Raw genomic sequence first — 21,519 nt, forward strand, 5'->3', positions numbered from 1 at the left:
ATTAAGAAACTAGATCATATCAGATCAATCCAATGGCAGCCCCCATTCAGTTGTTTTCATTCATTCGATTTTGTTTTCATTCTATAATTATTTCCCCCCTTAACCTCCGCTCTGCCTGCTGTATTTCATTTACTTTGGAATTCCAACTCGGCGACTGTTTTTAATTGAATTCACATCAATTCAGAGCACGCCATTCAACAAATATATACACAGTATATGTTGTACTGTAAATTATCTAAAAGCGAGAGCCGACTTGATAACAAGCCATATGAAAATTATCAAACAAAAACTACATTCTACTCAAAAAGTCTTTGTATATATAATATAAAATGAAATGAAATGAAATAAAATGAAATTTTAAGCACAACATCTCTAAGAATTATATTTGTAGTTTTCTTAAAATATATATATAAAAGTTTAAGCTAATTTACATTCGTTTTTCTTTATGGAATTTCAATGTTCACACATAAATTTTAAAAATAATTTAGCTGTGGTGACGTCAGGGTATATTTGATGAATCTTAACTTTGTTAATCTTAAATTTGTTTCTAAATACAAATATAAATTATATTTAAGCTAATACATTTCATTTTCTTCTAATTTAATGCTCTAATATTTTTCATGGAACTCTTGCCAAGTCATGCTCTCATAACATCTCTACTCTCCTCTATGTATTCTTTTTATTATGAAGTGTTTGTTTTGATTTTTTCACAACTGCAGCTAGTTAGCGATGCGATGCAATGCAATGCGTTTAAATATAGAGCCAGTGGGGGGTGGTGCCCCGAGGAAAATGTGGAGAGGAAACTCAAGGACAAGAGCCGGGCAGTTGGCAATTAAAAGAAACACGAAATGAAAATAAAACATAAACACAACAGAGAGTGACACACAAACACGCATATACATGGAGTGGTTTTTCTTCATGGAAATGAGAGTGGGTACACACGGGTGAGATGGAAAACCTGTCAAGCGCAACGCGAAGAACGAAGCCAAAGCCTCGGGCCTCTCTAAACCTTTTCACCAAACCAAAGAACCACCCAACACTCACAGCCACCCACTGCCCACCATCCACTACCCCCTACCCCCTATGGCACCTGAGAGAGGGAGGAGAGAGCAAGTGACAGGCTCTGTGGAAGAAGTAAAATCGCACCCACAGACTGCTCAAAAACGCTCAGTGCAGATTGCTCGAAAGTTGCGACAAGAGACTGTCATCCATTCGGCTTTCTCAATCAATCTCTAATTCCATCAGCTCACGGGGTACATTGTTAGTTGCCAGAACTTGGGCCCGGCTTGAATGTTAAAAAGGTCAGTTTTGAGGACTTTAAGGAAGAATTAAATGTTGAAAAGGTCCGTTTTGAGGACTTTAAGGAAGAATTAAATGTTGACAAGGTCAGTGTTCACTTAAAAAACAAAGATCGATCTAATGAGAAGATGATAAAATATTCCACCTTAAAAGAAAATATTTCATTTTAGTTTGAATATTTTAAAATTTATTTTTATTTTAATAATTTTGTTTAGTTTAAAATTCTTCAAATTTATATATTTTATAAGTTATGCCCTACTTGTTTTTTACCTACTTGTTGGATTAATTTTTTAAAGCTCGAATAATTATTATCTTCAAAACTTAAGACTTTAATTTAAAGCTGCTACTACCTATATATATATATATATATGTACATATATCCATTGTTACGATTTTTTCAAGATATTTAATCACCAGTTCACTCCCGAGAGCGAGCACCTTTCGCCCGACTCTTCGTCTCTCTGGATTATTTTTGAGACCCCTTAACACCCGATTGACCTGCCACAATCCACCCCTTGGAGCGCCCTTAGCCCACACACACACCCCCACCTTGGCTTCTACCCACTTGGAACTGTTGCTCTCGTGCACGGAGAATTCCTATTTATTTTCGGTTATAACAAAATTTTAATTGAAACCTCAATTGGTCCGCTTGAAAGTTCACTGTTTCAGGGTTGCCGCAATATTCGTGACACATTTTATTTATAAACATATATGTATATGAGTGGGTTTCCTCTCCGAAATTCCTAATAGCTTGTCCTCTGTTTGTTTTTATCTTTATTTATATTTTATGTTGTTCTATGTTGTTGTTTTATTTCTTTTTCTTTGTTTTTTTTTCGGAATTTTACGCGCGTTCCCGAAGCGCACAACTCGAAAACAGAACGAACCGAATGCGGTGACTGAGGCAACACCAATGGGCCAGCCGACCAACAAAATAAGCCAGAAAAAAAAGAGCCACAGAAGCCGAAAGCCAGAAGCCGAGCCACTCAGCATAGAGCACAAAAAACGAGCCAAGGAACGGAGGCCACAGAGATGCGAATTTGGCCTTTGATTTTGTGAGGCTTTTAAATGAGATTCTAAATATGTTTAATATACATTTTACTTTGATTGTTGAAAAGTTATTTCAAAAAGGTCCAACTACAATCGAATAGATAAGTAAATTATATATATTATTATTATATATGAAATATTTATTTCCTTTGATTTTGATAGCTTTGCATTTCAACATTCTTATTTAAAAATTTTATTGAAATTATTCTATAAGTTTAATTTACATAAGTTGTGATTATGATTATTGTGGTTATTTTTTTTTTATATTTAAATGGGTCATACTATCTAGTTTTCATAAAAAAAAATTCATCTAGGGTTATCAAGAAATATAAATATGGATTTTAAAACCCTTGAAAATAGTGAAATTTTCACATTTTAAAAAGGATGATTATTTGTATTTATTTTTATTTATTTTTTTTTTTTACTCTTTTCAAAGGTTTTTTTTACTCTTTAACCTTTGTTAACTTTTTAGTTTATAACTATTAGTTAGCATTAAATAAATAAATAAATAAATGTTTCTTTTAACTGGAACTTTTTTTAGAAAATGTTAATTTAAGCTAAAAATAAAAAATCTCGTTATCTTTTTTGGTATATTAATATTTCGAAGACAATTATAACAACCTAAAACGTTTTTGTTTTTATAATTTAAATTTTAAGTCAAATTTCCAGTTTTAAATATTTTGTTTTAACCCAAAAAGAAATGCCAAAAATCTAGCTATTTTTGAGCTTGTCAACACTGGAGGAGACGAAACGGAAAACGAAATGAAGAGCGGCGAAGGCGAACGACACGCGACACGACAGACGACGAGACGACGTATTCGACGAAGTGCATCAAAAAAGCTAAAAACGAAGAGCGTCAAAATGCTTTGCGATGCTGAGTGAGAGCGGAAAGTGCGGGAAATGGAACGGCAACAGGCGGAACAAAACGGAACGGAAAGGAACCGAAATGGAACAAAGCACAGAGACACACACACACGCACACTCCACATACACACGCATTGCAAAGCGCAACAATTTGGCAATGGAGCAGCAGCAGCATCAACGGGATGTGTGGGAAAAGCTCCCTCCAAAAAAAGCTAAAAACACCAACAACAAATTAGAAGAAAAGGGGGCGGGAAATGGAAAGCGGCCTTGACATTAAGTTGGGCCAAGAAAACGATCTTGGTGATCGGTTACTAGTACAAGAATATAAATTAAAAATTAATAATAAAGAAAATCAAAATAAAAATAATAAACTTAAGGTTAATGGTAAATTATTTTACTTGGCTTTTTCTTTGGTAATTCTCTTCAATTTAAGAAATGCATTAATTTAATTTAAGTAATCAATATTTTTGAAGGTTAATATCATAAAGAAAACCATTGATATTCTATTAATTAAATCAAAATCCCAACACGGAAACAGAAAACCATTTAAATATATTACACATTAATGTGAAAATTCAGCATTGCTCAAAATAAAAATAAACAAGAAAGGAAGCTAACTTCGGCACGCCGAAGTTTGTATACCCTTGCAGATTGGTTTTGATGTTTATTTTATAGATTTAAATGCTGAAAACACTCACAAAACAGAGTTTCATTACATTTTACCTATACTTATTATGTTTACAGTTTGACAGTTACAGTTTTACATTCTCAGCTTTATATATTTTATACATTTACCGATCGCTTCTATGGCAGCTATAAGATATAGTTGTCCGATTTTTATGAAATTTATACCAAAATTCTAGAATAATAAAAAAAACGTATATCTCAGAGTAAATAAAAATGCGTTGAAAAACAACGAAGCTATAATTTTATTTCTATTAATTTCTCGATCGTTCCTATGGCAGCTATATCATATAGTCGTCCGATTTTCATAAAATTTTTACCAAAATTCTGGAATAATATAAAATGGCTATATCTCAAAAATGATGCAAAAATATTGAAAAACAGCCAAGTTATACTTTTTTTTCTAAAAATTTATCAAACATTTGTATGGCAGCTATATGATATAGTCGTCCGATCCGGCCCGTTCCGACATATATAGCAGTGAGAGCATATAGAAGACTATATGCAAAGTTTCATTCAGATAGCTTTAAAACTGAGGGACTAGTTTGCGTAGAAACAGACAGACAGACAGACGGACAGACGGACAGACAGACAGACGGACAGACGGACAGACAGACAGACGGACAGACGGACATGGCTAGATCGACTCGGCTGTTGATGCTGATCAAGAATATATATACTTTATAGGGTCGGAAACGTCTCCTTCACTGCGTTGCAAACTTCTGACTGAAATTATAATACCCTGCAAGGGTATAAAAACAAATAAATAAAAACAAAGAGCCTGCAAATTAATGACTTTATGTAACATTTGTGTGGCAAATAATTGACTACGATTAATTGCCATGAAGGCGGTTAATGGAATTAAAAGCAGAAATATAGAATAATTTCGGATGCTAATTGTAAATTGATGGAAAAAAGGAAGCATGTTCGTGTGTGCCACATACATTTTAATTATGCCTAATTTATGACTGCTAAAAGGGAAACCCAAGCAAGAAAGCCAAGGCTATAAAGTACCCAGCAGCAGTCGAGTTTATAAATAATACCAGAGAGCATTTCCCCTAATTTATAGACGCCTAGATTATGAGTTATTTAATGACAAGCTTTGTGCCGTTTAAACTTATTTTTCTTTTCTTTTGAAAAACGGCAGCAAAAATGGCATTTTTTTCTTTACAAAAAGTGTGCTGGGTTAAAAAATTAATGGGTTAAGCTCTGGCAGGAAAAAGGCGATTCATAAAAACGTGTTAAGTATACGCCCTGTATGCACGAGATTAGGCCAGAGAGGGGGAAGTAGAGGGGTTGGAAGGGTAAAGACGGCAGCTGCTAAATGGCATAAATTTGTAAAGAAATTGGCAAAGCTGCGACTAATTAGGAAAGGTAACTGGGTTAAAAATCTTCTAACGTTTATTTCTTGTTCTTGGCCTTTGGCAAGTTTTACTTGGGGGTTTGAGGGGCTTGAGAAAATTAACAAGTTTGCTGGAAATTTAGAACAAGAAGGAAAGGGTAAGCTTTCACATACTATAATTAAATAGCTAAGAGTTTTGACTTTTTTATATTATTTTTTTCACTTGTTGTAAACAAATTCATGTAGATTTCCTGAATATTCAAGCATTTTAAAGGTTCTCCAATTTCCGCTGGCTGTCGAAAAGTACTAGCTTCTCGAAAATTTCCCTCGGGAGTGGAAATCCTTTGGCAGGATGTCGCTTTCTTTCTCTCTCTTCCTTGCTTCGTTTCACCTTTCACGGCTGTCATCTTCCTGCAGGCCTGAAAAATGTGCTCCACTAATTCCCTGTCAGCTTGGTTAATGTCCTTGCAGCCCCGCCCCCGCCCTGCCGCTCCTTTGCATTGTTTTCTTCGCCTTTTGCCAACATAAATTAATTCGCCTGCATTCCATTCCCCACACAGGACACACAGCATCGCGCTCGCCTGTTTTGCCTTGGCATTTTCATAACAATAACTTATTTGGCCATAAGCCCCACTAAGTAAGTAACTAACTGGGTAAGTAAGTGAGTAAGTAAGTAAGTACGAGTTACATTTTGGCACTTGTCGCAGGACGAGGACGAGGACAACGGCAACAATACAAATCCCTACACAACAGTGTCAAAGCTGGCAAAGTAAAACAATAAAGAAACGTATCTGTGGCTGTTTCAGAAAAAAACACATAAAGGCAAACAAAAGGGACTAAGGTGAAAAGGGGAAACAACTGTTAACGTAGGAATATATACAAGAAAAAATATACATAAGCCTTTTTTGGGGCTTCGCTTCTTGTTAATTAAAATTTTTGTGGCTATAATAAATTTAACTAAAGGCACGGAGGCTTCATTAAATATTAAAACAGAATTTAATTTGGAGGAAATTGTTATAATTTTTTTCTATCTATAGATAGATAGATAGATCGTTAGATCGTTAGATCGTTAGATAGATAGATGAAGAAATGAATATATAATTAATTAGATATATGTTTTTTAGATAAGGTTTCTTTTTACTTATGTTATAATTTTATATATCTTATAAAACAAATATATAAATACATACATGTATATTCATAACTATATGAACTACACACTATTATTATTTTTCTTTATTTTGTTTTTATAAATAATTCATAAATTCATATTTAATTACTTTACAATTTACTTTACTCAAAAAAAATTATTGCCTACTTAAGTGGGCAAGCAAAACTAAGGACACAATTAACTATTTCTCTTTGGTCTTCTCTCTATAATTCGCATAACTTGCAATTGCCTTTTTCTCTTTTTAAATAATAACCACACTACCATAAGCATTTTTCTAATTAACTCTTCTTTATTATTATTTTTTGCCACTTTTACCCCTCCAACATTTTCCTCGTCCTTTTTTCTGTTAGATGTTTTTTGTGTCTGTTCGCCTCTTTTTTTTTTTTGCCTGCCCAAAGAAATCACGTACAAAGGCAAAGAAAAGCGGATGAATGGAGGGAGAAAGTCGGCAGGATTCAGATTTGCATTGTTGTTTTGTTATGAGCGCTTGACGCCTTCAAAAAAAAAAATCCTTACACACTTTCTAGGCTGTCACGCTTTCACTTTTTTTCTGCCTTCCTAATAAAAAAAAGAGAGAAACAAGACGAGATTGAAGAATCAGCCTAAGGAAGGTAACGATGACAACAATAACTGAGCACAAGAAAAAAAAAAAAAACAGCTCAAGAAACAAGCTCAAGAGTGACAAAAAATACAAAGGATAACAACAAAAGCAAGCAAAGGATGTTTGTCTACAAAGAACAGCCAGAAAAAAGTGTAAAACAGCACAAAGAAAAGGATACAAATCGTAATTGTTTGATACAAATATAACTTTTTAAAGGAAATAACTATAGAGCAATGATGTAAATACAGTTTAAGTGAGAAATAAGGTACTTATGAGTATTCAGGGTTAAGTCGAAGAATATATATAAATAAGAAGTCGAAAAAATATCATAAACTTTGATATATCAAATTATAAAGTACCTAAAAATATCACATTTAACATTAATAATCGATTTTATCGATTTATTATTCATTATTGGCTTAAAACATATATCAAAATAAATATCGATTTATGACACACATATCCATTTTTTAATAATTATTTGGAGCCATTTTTTGGTCAGAAGATAAATTTACCAAACACATGTATAGCAATCTTAAAATTTCGCTTTAAATATCGAAACATCGATTTTTCTCGATAAACAGTATCGATATATCACTATTTTCTGTCATCTCCAGACGGAATAGAACACCCCCAACCGTTCGAGAATTATCCTTAATGCATACAGAGAAAAAAAAAGAGAGCAACGGCAACAGCAGCTCCTCAGCTGTCTTGGTCTGAGCGCATTAATCCATTTACGAGTAATAACGAAAGTGGACAATGACAATAACCCACAAAGGACCCCCCAGAGTGGGCGTGGCCGGGGTGCACAATGCAGTTAAATTAACCCTAGTTCTCCCCTTTCCCCTCCCTTCGGTTGTTGAGTGCCATAAATAAAGTGGCAGCAAAGCAGAATAAACATTTTTTAAGGACTCCGAGGGACGCAACTGCTTATCGTCACTCCCCCTCCTTTTGGCCCAAAACTGTTTATAGAATATTTATTGGCCCAGCAAATAGTAGTGCGAAGTGGCTATCACAAAATGTGCTGAAAATATTTATGAATATATGTGGCCAAGGGGTTGTGAGGTTTTCAAAACAAGCGACCTTTTACTCTGACAGACAGCAAAAAAGAATATAAAAGCGGAGAAAAGGTCAGCAGGATGAAAATAAATAAATGGGAATACAAGTGGTAAGAGTAAAAGGGACACTTGTCTGTCACAACTAATAAATTGAAAGTTTATTCTTTAAATGGAATTAGATGGAAATTCAGGAATCACTAAAAACTATGGTTTCTAGATATATCCCATTAAAGTTAAAGTTTTGTACAAAGTATAAAAAAAATTAAGAAATATCGATAAGAACTGTGCACTCGATATTGTTATCAAGGAGCTGCGATCACTAGCCTAAAGAGCTCCAACGAGAAAAGTATTAAATAAAGTTAAAAGAAAATATAAGTTTTACAGTTTCAAATAGTGAAATTGTTTTTTAACTAAAATACTTTCAGAGAACTTAATTTACAGCATAGAAAATAAATGGTTTTAGCTTACAAAAAGATATTTGCCATTTTTAGGAAGTCACTGCATTGCATTTTCTTTAGCCATTTATTTTATTATTGTTTTTTTTTCGCCATATGTAATTGCGTGCATGTGTGTGTCTGCTGCAGGACATTACACACACACTCGCACATTAAATTTATGGGCTCCAGTTGAAGGCAACAAAAAAAAATTCTGAAAAAGACGAGCGCCAAATGAAAAGAAAATGAAAATAAAATAAAACTCTTTACAACAAAAGGCACTAAACATTATGCCCACTTTGCGGGCCACGCCCCCAGTGGCCCATAACGACCAAAAAGGGGCGGTAAAATGGATCTGGTGCTGCCATCGACATGAATAAAAAAAAACCAAAAAACGACCCAAACTGCGGCCAAAAGTAAGCGATAAAACCGAAAGCCAAAGGAATAAAACAAGAAATAAAAAAAAAAAATTAATATATATATACATATATATTTATATATATATGAGTATTTAAGGTGCGTTAAGGAAATAGTAGTTAAAAAATAAATTAATACCAGGCAAAAATCTTTTTTAAAACCTGTTTTACAATTTTTATTTTGGTAAAATATTATTTAAAAATATTTAAAAAAAATTGAAAAGGCAATTTAAAAAATACTTAACTTATAGATTATTAAAAATAAATATGCATACTTAAAAATATTAATATATATTATATGAAAATATTTTCTATAAACAATTTGTTTGTATTAATTTAATATGTGATATTTACATTTTATTAACCGGACTTATTTTTTTATATTTCTGTTGTCTAAACCTTCTAATCTTTTGTTTAATTTTATTTAATTTTTTCCCTGAACCATTTAACCTCAATTTCGCCTTAATTATCATTACAAATCAACTGGGATTTGTCTGGGCACAATTTAAGCTCAATTTAAACCCAACTTTTGCATAATTGCTGGTTATAATCTTTGGCTTTCATATTCAATTTTCGATCTAATGTGCTCTACTTTCAATTTACATTACTAAAAGCTCGTCTCTTTTTAAATATTTTTTTCCTTTTTTAATGATATTTTTATATTCTTTTTCCTTTTTATTGATATTTTATATTTGTAGATTTCAATTAGCAGATAAATCGCAAAAATGAACAAACATTTGGCGGGAATGAAACAATTAGCACAGTGCGGTGACCTTGATTTCGCTCTGTGCTGCTAATTGCTTGGCCAGCACTGTGATGCACTGGGGGAAAAGCATATCAATGATTATTAAGGGAGTTATAATTTTTAGAGATTTAATATTCTATTAAAGAATATATTTTTTTTTTATAATTTATAAAGAAGAATTTTGTGAAGTAAAAAAAGGATTTAGTTTTTATATTTCCAAAAATATATATATATATTTATATTAAAAAAATAATTATCAAATTTTTTAATAAAATTAAAATTATACTACATTTCTATATTTCATAAATTCTTCAACTGACATTCTTCTCACACTTTTTCGTCAGAGTAATTTTCATTTTTCGATGCTGTTGCTTCTACTACATTTGCTGCAGTTGCTTGGTAATTAGATCGGGCGGATGTTGGGGGTATATAGGTACATACATATATATACTTATATATGTATGTGCGGTGCAACTGCGTTTAACGAACCTTGTGGCAAAAAAAAAAAAAAAAAAAAGTTCTGCCCCAACACTCTCCCCTACGGCAGTCATAACCGTAATCGCAATCATGAGCACAATTTCATTTCATTTCCAGAATTTCTCCTCAGCCTCAGAGTGGCTGTGTGGTGAGTGGAAAGAGCGGAAAAGTGGCAGAGAGGTGAGGAGTTTTGCGCTTTTCGAGTGCGTTTAATGAGGCCAATAAAGTGGAGGCCACCATGGCCGATGGCCCAAATGCCCCGCTTCCTAATGAGCTTATTGCATAATAATTGATTTTTATTGCTTTGGATACTTAGCAAGTAGAAATTAGTGAGTGTTTTATAAAATTAAAACATTTTAAAATATTAATACTACTTATTATTTGTTAAATTATGTAGCTAAGCGTGTTTTATTTACTTTATTTTGATGGAAATTGTGGTATAATAATAGAATAATATATTGTTTTTCCTTTGAACTTGAGTTGGTTTTAAGGAAAAATATACAAAAATATTAATAAAAAATATAAAAAAAGTATAAAAAGCTGTATATATAAGCTTTTATTGTTATTGTTGAGATAAAATATAGAATATATAACAAAATAGTAAAATTATTTTTAATAATTTTTTTTTTTTTTTAGAAAGGGGATTAATTACAATTACAATTAATATTTTTTAGAAAGAATATAGAATATATATAATAATATAGAAAATAAAATTTTATTAAATATTTTTAAAGTTAAAAGTTGGCTAAATATAAATCTTGTTTAATTTCTTTATATATTCCCATAAATCCCATCAATTTCCCTGCATTAAGCCCCCATTTAGGAAAATTTGCCTTTTTTTTAATGTTTTCAATGTTATATAATTTTCCCTACTAAATCACCTATATCGCAAATTGAAACCCACCCAAAAAATGCCTGGGCCAAGACAGCAGTTAACCAATTTGGGGCATTAAATCTCGTCATTGAATCGCCTAATCTGTGGCCAAAGGGAGGAGCAGGGGCAGGGACAGGGACAGGGGCAGGGGCAGGGGCAGGGGCGTCTGTTTCCAGCTGTGAGGGGGTCATCGATTGAATTGCCATTTGCATGCGTGTGCGTGCGTGAGCATGTATATGCATGCATGTATGTGTGACATTATCGCAAAATGGCCGCCAATAATCATAATTCATGGACATTGTTTGCCAGAATTTCACAGCCCACATCCCAAACGAACAGCTGGTTGTCCTCATCCTTTGGACCACCCTCCCTGCTGCTGCCACGCCCCCTTGGGAAACCAGGCATTATCATGCCCATTATCATCGTTGCTATCATCCCTATCATCATCATCCTCATCGGCATCGGCATCGTCGGGCACTGAGAATGGCGTGTAAAACCAATTTTTCATTTGTGCGCCCGTCGAGCCATAAAACTTTTTACGTATTATTATTATTATGATTATTATTTTTTGCTGCCGCTCTTCTGCTTTTATTATTATTCTTTTTTTTTCACAATTCTTATGCCCAGTCATAAATAAAAATATGTTTTATTCTATATTCATGTCCTAGTCCTAGGGCATTAAAGGCTCTTTAAATATGAGAGGAATTTTTCGGGGTTTAAAATGAAACATGTTGGTGGTAGGAGAGAAGTTTGTTACTTTTTTAACACATTTATTGGGATTTTAAGAATACCCAGGTATTATTTTTAAAATTTTTAATAATATAAAATATTTGCAGACTGAGCAAAGTTCCTCTAGCTTTTCATTATTTTAATTATAAAAATCAGAGACATTTTATAAAATATTTTATAAATTATTTCATTAATAAAAATTGTATAAAATATTTTATAAAAAAATCTATTAAACATTTGTTATGAATTTCTGTAAATTATAAAAAAAAAAATCTTTATAAAATTCCTATAAATTTCTGTAAAACCTTTTCTTGCTATAAATAATTTATGGAATCCCAATTTAAAACTAGAATTTCTGAACTGCTTCCGTTTTTGGGCGTTTTCCTTTTGCAGCCCAAGTCCCTTTTTCCTCTCATTTTCATCCTCTCAACCACGCTTCACTTTCCGGCTGATGGGTCGTATGCGTAATGTCTTTTATGCTGTCAAAGTCAAAGTTAATTTATGAGAGACGCCTTCGAAGTAAATGGGAAGGAAGAACGGAAGGAAGGGGGGTTAAATTCAATAACCTTATGAAGTTAACGCGCATTAAATGCGACCAGCCAAAGGCATTATAAGAGGGTCCATGGCCATGGCTTCGAAGTTAGAAGGAAGAGAATGGGTATCCTTGGAATCCTTGTGCCTTGCGTCGCAGATGACTCATACGACCCGTAAGCCAATAAGGAAAGGAGCGACAACCTGTTGCCTCTGACATTTTTATTTCATTAAATTGATTCATGTCTGATGATGGCAAATATGTGTATCGCAAAGAGGTTTTTAGTTATTTACGATTTTTGTAGCTTGAAAAAAATATGTATTTTCTTGGTTTTTTATTCAAATATTTACAGGTATTTAAAAAATAACTAAAAGAGGAAATATTTTTGTGCTTTAAAAATGGGAAATATTTTTGTAATAATTTAATATTTGATATTTTTTAAATATTTAAGTATTTTATATTTTTTTAATTTCATATTTTTTAAATATTTAATATTTTTTAATATTTTAAAATTTAATATTTTTTAAACATTTTAATATATAATATTATTTTAATATTTAATAATTTTTTAATATGTGTTTTTTAATTATTTAACAAATTTGTTATTCTCTATATTTTATTGATATTTATTTTGTCTTAAACTTTATACAATTTTCTTCAAAAATTCCCTGTTAAAGTTGTAAACTTTATTTTGTGTTGCCAGCTTTCTGTTGGATTATTTTGATATGTGCACTAAATCCCTGTTTTATATACTGCCGTAATTCTCTGCGGGAAATTCGAATCGTTTAACTTTATTTCCTTTTTTTTTTGTGTTTGCCTTTGTGTGGACACGTTTTTATTTGGCTTTCGTTTATTTGCATTTGATATGTGAACAATTTTATCAAACTTTTCGCTTCGCTGAGCCTCCATTTTGGCCTTCTACCCACCTTCTGCATTTAATTGTTAATATATCTTGTTTATTGTTGGCCAATATTAATATAAAAAAAAGTTGGAGGAGTGGATTTATGGCTATTTGTGGTTGTTTTTTAATGGGATTTTAATGTAAACAAAATATAAATAAAGTTTTAAACTATTCGGAATAAATTAAGTAATTAATTTGATTATAAATATAAGGGATTTATGATTTACTTTAATTTATTTGTATTTTATTAGATATTTAAGCCATAAAAAAAAATAAATTAAGTGAATTTCTGACATTCTAAATTACTTTTTTTTCTTTTTTTATTTTTTTAGTTGATTAAGAAATTATTTAATGCTTGCAAAAATATAAACAAATTAGATAAAATTAGAAAAATTCATTTTAAATGTTTACCAATAGTTTTCCAATAAATAAATTGAAAATTCTAAACAAAAAACTATTGCAATTATGAGTTATAAAAAGAAGAAACGTAAATATTAAATATTAAAAATAATAAAAAATTTCTTAAAACTTATCTTTACTTTAATAAGTCGATTTCTTGCTTTATACTTTTGTTTTGATTTAAAAACTCCTCGTATTCAGTTGATATTTTATTTCATGAAGCTACGCTAACACTTTTATCTAATTGAAATCCTTGAATCCTTCTCATAAGACCGGGTCCGGTGTTTATGCAATTTCCCAGCTCGGCAAGCTATGAATTTGATTTATGGTCGTCGGGCTTCCTGTTTCACTTCCAAGCAAATTTGCATATCAAATTGTTTTGGCAAAATTAATGAATAAATATGTGATGTAATTGCATTTGCCAGAGAACTGCTGCTGGGGGAAAGTGCATTCACCCTTTCGAGGAGGCGGAGAAGACTAAAGACCTCTGGCATAACTACATAATTGAATTGAATTGAATTGAGCCTTTGACCCATACACACGCTATGACAACCCTCTGAAGGGTTGTTGGATCATCATCAACGACCATGGACATTTTGGCAGGCCCCGAAAACCCCCCCGAAATCCTTTTTGGCCAGAGATAATGCCACAAGATTGACGTAATTCAGCCCGGGTCATCCACAAAACACAAAGCCCTCACCTTCGACTCGCCGAAATTTGATTGAGTTCGCAATTTCTGGCCGACAATTTCACAAGAGCAAATATTGTGATAGGACACACACACACATGTCCACTAGTAGGTCATCGCCATCTCCAATTCCTATGCCCCCGACATAACCATAATATCAACAAGCATAAAGTGTATTAATAACACAGCCAGGGGTTGACCGCAAAAACCAACTGAACCAGCTGAAAATGCCCCGAGGAGGGAAAATACCCTCGAAAATTGGGCACTGACGAGGTGAAAGGTTGCTTTGTTCCAAAGAGGGGAGATATTTTCGAAGGAATTTGCTGCTTGAGGTAAGAATAGGGTTTCAAAATTGGTTTAAATAATTTTTTTATATTTATTAAAATTTATTTAGTGGAAAAAATAAAAATATATTTGATATAAAATATAGATATATCGTTTTTAGAGTAATATTTGACGTATAAAACAATTTTAAATATTTTTTAAACTGATATATATCTGAAGAATATCAATTTTAATGTTAAATGCGAGATTTTTCTATAAATAAAATTAAAGAACAACCTTTAGGATTTTCCTTAAAGTGTTTTAAAATTTTGAAAATGTATAAAACAAATCCATTTATATTTACAAATTGTAAATGAACATGAAAAAGGGAAATCAAGTGTGCCCTGGACCAGACTGTGTGTCAACGAACCTCTGCTAGTTCTAGAAATTTCTCACTTGATTTGAAGCTGTGATCAGAAGCAGACTGTAAAAGTAAATTTGTATTATTTCATATAATTTTTTTCCAGTCAAATTTTTTCGGCTTTCTCTTGTTAGTTTAATTTTGACCGGTCAGTTTTCTTCGGCTTTTTTTTTTTGTTAGTTACCTTAATAATCCAAAGTCTCAACGTTTCTTTTCTTAGAATCTCATCTGATCTTATCTCGATATGGCATTGCTAGATGTACTCTCTGAGGAGCTCGTGTTCGACCCCTCCAATGAACGTGATTTGCAAAAGCCTCTGATGCTCAAAAACTCCAGCGACAACAATCTGGTGGTTTTTAGGCTAACAACCAATAAGCCGCCAGGCCTATTCCTGTTGGATCCACCCATGGGTATCGTGGAACGACACAACACCATGGTAGTATCCATCATTATGGATCCCAATGTCGCCTATGCCACATGGGAACACTACAAGCTGTCTATTGAAGCTCTTGATGTGGCCTTTCAAATCGATTTGGAGAGGTTCTGGACGAGCCTATATACTGATGACCCCTGGATGAAAGAACTCGAATTGGTTACCCTTGATCAGGAATCGGTGGACAATCGCCAAGTTGGCGCAGATAACACTCCGGATGTGATGGATTTAACTCGTCAGTTTTTGAACCTTCAATTGAAGGTCGAAAATCTGCGCACAAAAGAGAGGAACAAGCAATTGAATTTCACCATGATCCTGCCATTGATATTAGTGATCTTGGGGATTTGGTGGTTTTGGTGATTTTTATCAATTGAATCACCATAAAAATTCTTCACGGCTTCAATCAAACAAAAAGCAAGAAAGAAAACTTCAACATGCTGCGCAACACCGAAAGAAAGCTGAGAACATGTTGAGCAACATGGTGGTCTTCAGATATATTATCACGGCTTCATATCAAACCAAATGGAAGAAAGCTGAGAACATGTGGCGCAACATCGTAAGAAAGCGGAGAACATGTTGCGCAACACCGTAAGAAAGCTGAGAACATGTGGCGCAACATCGTAAGAAAGCGGAGAACATGATGGTCTTCAGATATATTATCACGACTTAAAATCAAAGAAAAAGCAAGTATGAAAGCTTCAACATATTGCGCAACACCGTAAGAAAGCTAAGAGCATGTGGCGCAGCATTGTAAAATAGCTGAGAATGTGTTGAGCAACATGGTGTTGCAGAAATTTAACCATACAAGACATACCTCATTGTCTTATAATTTCGAATTTTAATAATAAACATGTTAAATATTTGTTCTTGCAATTAAAGTGAGTTTTAAATCTGTTTTAAAAAATCTAAATATTTTTTAACAATGTTTACAAGGCAAGGGTATCAACAAGTCACTCAATTCCCCTTTTTTTTTTTTGCAGAAATTTAACCATACAAGACATACCTCATTGTCTTATAATTTCGAATTTTAATAATAAACATGTTAAATATTTGTTCTTGCAATTAAAGTGAGTTTTAAATCTGTTTTAAAAAATCTAAATATTTTTTAACAATGTTTACAAGGCAAGGGTATCAACAAGTCACTCAATTCCCCTTTTTTTTTTTTTTTTTCTTGGTGCCCTGTCAATCAACCGATTGAGCTGTGAAACCTCAACTCCTGACTGATATATCTCCACAACGTTCTAGTCCCTCCGCCTTCCATTATCATTGTGTCATCATCCCCATCATCTTTAGCTTTATCAGGCAACTTGTCTTGTAAGCACTTTTGGGGGGCCACGAGACAGCGTTTCCATCTCGGAGTCAGCACAAAAAAAATTCATTCTAACCTTTTCGGCTCCCCCGAGTTCTTTTCAAAAGGGACGCCTAAAATTATGCAACATAAACTAAAAATTAAACAGTTTCAGTGGTGGGTGGTGGTGGGCGTAGCAAAAAAATACAACCACAACCACAAAACCAGACGTAAACACTTTTGCCCAGAGAAATAGCAATGTCATCTGGCCCACTCGCTCGGTTGACCTTTTGTTGTTGATGATTATCGGAAAGTTTCTTGAAGGCAGCAGCAGCTGTGGCATTATAAATATCCAAGAATATAGAGAGATGTAAAAGCCACTTAAATATTTCAGGCAACCCCCCAACTAGACAGTGGTGAAAGTGGCATGAAAGTAACATGAAAATACATGAAAATATTTTTAAGATATATTAAAAATATATATTTAAAAAAGCATCCAACTTGGCAGTGATGTATGTACAATAAAAGTGACATGAAAGTAGCATGAATATAATATTATCTTTTTAACTAAACTAAATTAAGTAAATTTGTATATTTTATTAAAGTTTTTCTCCTGCTTTGGATATAACTTGATTATATTTCCCTTTCAGGTTGAACTTTTTTCCAGCATAAATGATAACAAATATGCGATAAATATACATCACATAGTTGTAGCATAAACTTATGAAGTTGACTTCACTTGAGACATCATATTTTTTACACGTTCATCCATCTCCTTGCTACCAAAACCCTCTTCCAAGCTCATCACATATTTATGATTCATTTCATTTCGTTTCGTACGTTTCGTGTTTTTTTATGGCAATGAGTTTGTGCATTTCTCTTCGCTTCTGCTCTTTTCGGCAGTCACAGCTGCCGATTGCCTTTGCTTTGCTGTGCGCCGCTTTATCCTGTCACAGGATTCCCAAGCCTAAAACCTCATCCTGGCGAGGCAGGCACTTGAAGACCATTTCCTATGCCATTCAACGGCCAAAACTCAGCTGAGGTCCTTCAAGATTTTCCCCAAACTTCACTGAGGAAAGTTTAGAAAAAGCGGAAATGGGACTAGAGTACATGCATACCCTTGGATTGTCTGATTTCTGAAATCTTTTTAAATTTGTCAACAATTTGGTAAATTTTTTGTATTTAAAAAACAGATTTTAAATTGTCAAAGTTTGTGGAAACTCTACAATTACCTAAAGAAAACATGTTGTGTTGATCCATTCGTTTTTAGATCTTATAAATTTAACTATTTCCTTTATTTTTATGCGGCTTTTGCTTAGTTTTGATCAATTGACTTCTAACCGTTTTTCCGTTCTTCTCTCTCCCCAAGGACTCTTCTCCTTGTCGATGGCAATTTCCTACGTATTTTTTTATAGAGACAGAGGTACTGAGAGAGCCAATAAATAAAGGACGAGCTGCCTGCTTCCTTCCGGCAGAAAAAGAAAAAAAAAAAAAAAGAAAAGAAAAGAGGAAGGAGGCCAAAATAGGAAATGTAGGTAAGTTAGAGAGTCGGTTGCCTCGGGACCAGACCAAAGGAGGCAATTAGAAAAAGTCGTAAAACAAACGATGGCCAAAATGGCTGCGCCACTTCCACATCCTTCGTCTTCTTCTTCTTCTGTTCAAGCCACTTCCGGCTTCGCTTTTCCTGCTTTTTCTCGCGGCCCCCCCCAAAAGCAATTGCAATGAACAAATCCCCATGATCTATGGGAAAATGTTTGAAGAGATTCCTGCAGGAATGTTTAATCGTTTATCGCTGTAAATTGGTTGCCCCCCCACCACCACCACTTTAAATTTCCACCACAACTTCAGGCCATCTTGGTTAGCCATGAAAAAACATGCTATCATATCAAAAACACCGAGAGAAATAATTTTTAAACATGGTAAATTAAAAAAATGTTAAAGAAAGTTTCATTCTGGTGATGAGGTTTAATCTTAAAAAGTTAAGACAAATCAAACTAAAAAACCTTAGAATATATATTTCTATATTAATCAGTTATCAAAATATCTTAAATTTTACCATTTCCCTTATTTTGTTCCACATTTTTTTCTCACAGTGCACTAATACCTGTGGCAAAATAAATAGCAAAGTGTGCTAAATAATTGAATAAGGACAATTGATTGATAGCCAAAAGCTTTTTATACCGGCGCATAGTTAACGAAGCGTAACAGGTAAGAGTGGGACCTCACAAGGAGCAGGAGCAACGAAGGCAAAGGAGCAGGAGCAGGAGCAAAAGCCCCACCAGAAGCTGACAAAGGTGAGGGTTCACACAAGTGCAGACAACAGAATTGACTCCTTCAAGTGAGGACCTACTACCAACATGTCCTCGAGCAATGCAATGCAAGACAAAATCAGCTTAGCGCCCAGGTAAAGGATGAAAGACGGAAATAGGAAGCCAGGAAAATTCAAGGAAAGAAGCGGGTGAAAGGAGAGAAAGCCCAACACAAAAACCAAATATCAACAAAGCAAGTCAACTCCTGGGGCTCCCAAGACTTGCCTGCCGCCGGCGGAAAAGCCATCGAATGCAGCAGGAAAAATTTAACACACTGAAGGGATAAAAGAAAAATCAAGTTCAAGGAAGACAAAAGTTTGGCTGTTAATTTTTTGAGGTTGAATTTCAAATGAGATTTAACCCGTAAAAGCCACATCTCTTGAGAGTCAGTAGTTAGTCTTACAGTTTTCTAATTAGTTTTTCTCACAAGAGCCCTCAATAAATATTTAAATTTATAAACAAAATTAAAATTAATAAACGAAATTAATAATATAAGTCCCTTTCAGTTGTAACCTTCACATTTATTACTAAATTTTATTAAAATTTTGAAATTGAATTAAACACAGCCCCACAAAGATCAACATCAAGTCTGCCTTGAGTGGACTGTGTGTCAACGAAGCTCGTTTAGTTCTAGAATTCTCACAGTTTCATTAGACCCGGCCCCAAAAGCATACAGAAAACGTAAATTTTTATACATTTTCCACAGTATATTCATTGGTCAGGTTCTCGGCTTTCCAAAGTCCTTTTCTTTTATTAGAATTTTAAAATGCCAATACTATATCCACTCTCCAGTGACCTGGTGTTTGATCGCAACTTGGAGGACGATGTCTACATGCATGCGGTTTTCTTGAATCCCAACGACAGACCGGTGGCCTACAAATTGTGGACAAACACGCCAACAGGTTTGTTCATAGTGGATCCAAACATGGGGCTTGTGTGGCCCAAGAAAACACTCGTTGTGGACATCTTGATGGAACCCTATGTCCCGTATGTCGAAGGGGAGCCTTGCATGCTCTACATCGAGGCAAAAATGATCAATGACCACAACATCGATCCGGAGACATATTGGAATAACACAGAGAATAACAACAATATCTGGAAGTACGAATTTAGACTCGTGATCATTGAAGATGTCAGAGATTACCTCAATGACTTTGAGAATATTTTGGAGGTGGCTGAGCAATTCCCGGGTCTGATACATAGAGTCGAAATGATGATTGTAAGAGAGAGGAGGAAGAGGTTAAACCGCAACATACTGATATTGGCCATGGTCGTTATCGTATGGGTGCTCTCGATGTTTTGGTGATTTTATAAGTTAACCAACATACAAAATTTCAAATCGAACAACAGCAATTGTAACAATTTGCTACTCTTCAAAAATATATACATATTTTCAAGGCTTCAAATCAAAGAAAAACAAGTAACCATCTGGATTATTAACTGTTATAAGGTATTGAAAGTAGTACTACCTTGTAAAGTCAGTGCCAGGATCTCGGGTTTCCGAGGCTGTTCTGATGCTTTCGCTGTCCTGTGCTTGTGTTTTGCTTTTGTACAACTTGTCATCACTAAATTCTGGCCTAAAGAGCCAGGACCACCCTCTGTTTAGCCTCTATTTCGTGCACGCCTCATGTCAGGCGGAAATTGAATAGTTTCCGGTATTGAACAATCATTACTTATCCCCCCGCTACGTCCCCCGCCTCTTCTAGCCCCAAAAAACAGACGTAGAAATTCAATTCCAAATCGATACCCTAAGGGTTCATGAAGGCAAATATATATAGTACATCCTAACAAAGGCTTTAGTAAATATCTTTAAATATTAATATTAATATTAATTAATTTACTTATTTGTATTACAATTTTAATTCCATATTCTAATTAATAATGACTGGTAAGTATATTAAAACTTCGTTTTCCTTTGGCCAACCATTTTTACTTTTTACTACGCGATTTGCTAAGGATATGTGCGGAAAAGTTTTTTGCCAAGGACATTTTCTGGACAAAACACGACACGACACGACACGATAATTGAAAGCATTGGGGCGTTGCCATTTGCGTCGAAAACTTTTGCAAAGACATGGCAAATATATTATTTACCCCAACTTTTACTGGACTGTTTTTTTTTGTATTCAATATGCATATTATATATATTAAGCAATCCATAAAGAAAATCTGTACAGCGGTACAGTTTCGTTATGAAGCCTGTGACTTACTTTTATACATTTCTTTCTTTTTGTTCTGTTTTGTAGCCATGAAATTGCAGAACGTACCACGAATATGTCCAAATCATTCACTTGCAACTCACCTGGAACGAATAGAAAAACGGAAAACACTTGAGTACACTGTGGGAAATATATGGTTAAGTTTTAAATTAAATTTAATATTAAATTTTCCTAATAATAATAATAATTTTAAGTATTTTTAAATGCTATACTACAACTTATCATATTTCTGTATTTTTGAGATTTTTAAGACCTGCTTTTCGAGCAGTGTAATACTCTGTTAGACATTATGAATTTATCCATTTATGTGTGCGCGTGTTTTCC

General features: G+C 33.7%; 3 protein-coding genes across 7 annotated transcripts in view; 2 read left to right on the forward strand and 1 right to left on the reverse strand.

Annotated features, from left to right (window-relative positions):
* The window catches only part of alpha-Man-Ia (alpha-Mannosidase class I a), a 64,334-nt gene that overhangs the window by 15,876 nt on the left and 26,939 nt on the right, over nucleotides 1–21,519 (reverse strand). The gene's annotated exons all lie outside the window — the stretch shown is intronic.
* Nucleotides 14,998–16,219, forward strand: LOC108080100 (uncharacterized). Its single transcript, XM_017174712.3, has 2 exons — nucleotides 14,998–15,094; nucleotides 15,167–16,219. The coding sequence occupies exon 2, from the start codon at nucleotides 15,191–15,193 to the stop codon at nucleotides 15,737–15,739; it is 549 nt and encodes a 182-aa protein (XP_017030201.1). The 5' UTR covers nucleotides 14,998–15,094; nucleotides 15,167–15,190; the 3' UTR covers nucleotides 15,740–16,219.
* On the forward strand, nucleotides 19,540–20,396 carry LOC121502169 (uncharacterized). The gene is made up of 2 exons (XM_041775171.2): nucleotides 19,540–19,657; nucleotides 19,769–20,396. Exon 2 carries the CDS (start codon nucleotides 19,809–19,811, stop codon nucleotides 20,280–20,282), a length of 474 nt encoding a protein of 157 aa, XP_041631105.1. The 5' UTR covers nucleotides 19,540–19,657; nucleotides 19,769–19,808; the 3' UTR covers nucleotides 20,283–20,396.

Source organism: Drosophila kikkawai, chromosome X (genome assembly GCF_030179895.1).
Source record: "Drosophila kikkawai strain 14028-0561.14 chromosome X, DkikHiC1v2, whole genome shotgun sequence".
Classification (NCBI taxonomy): Eukaryota; Metazoa; Arthropoda; class Insecta; order Diptera; family Drosophilidae; genus Drosophila; species Drosophila kikkawai.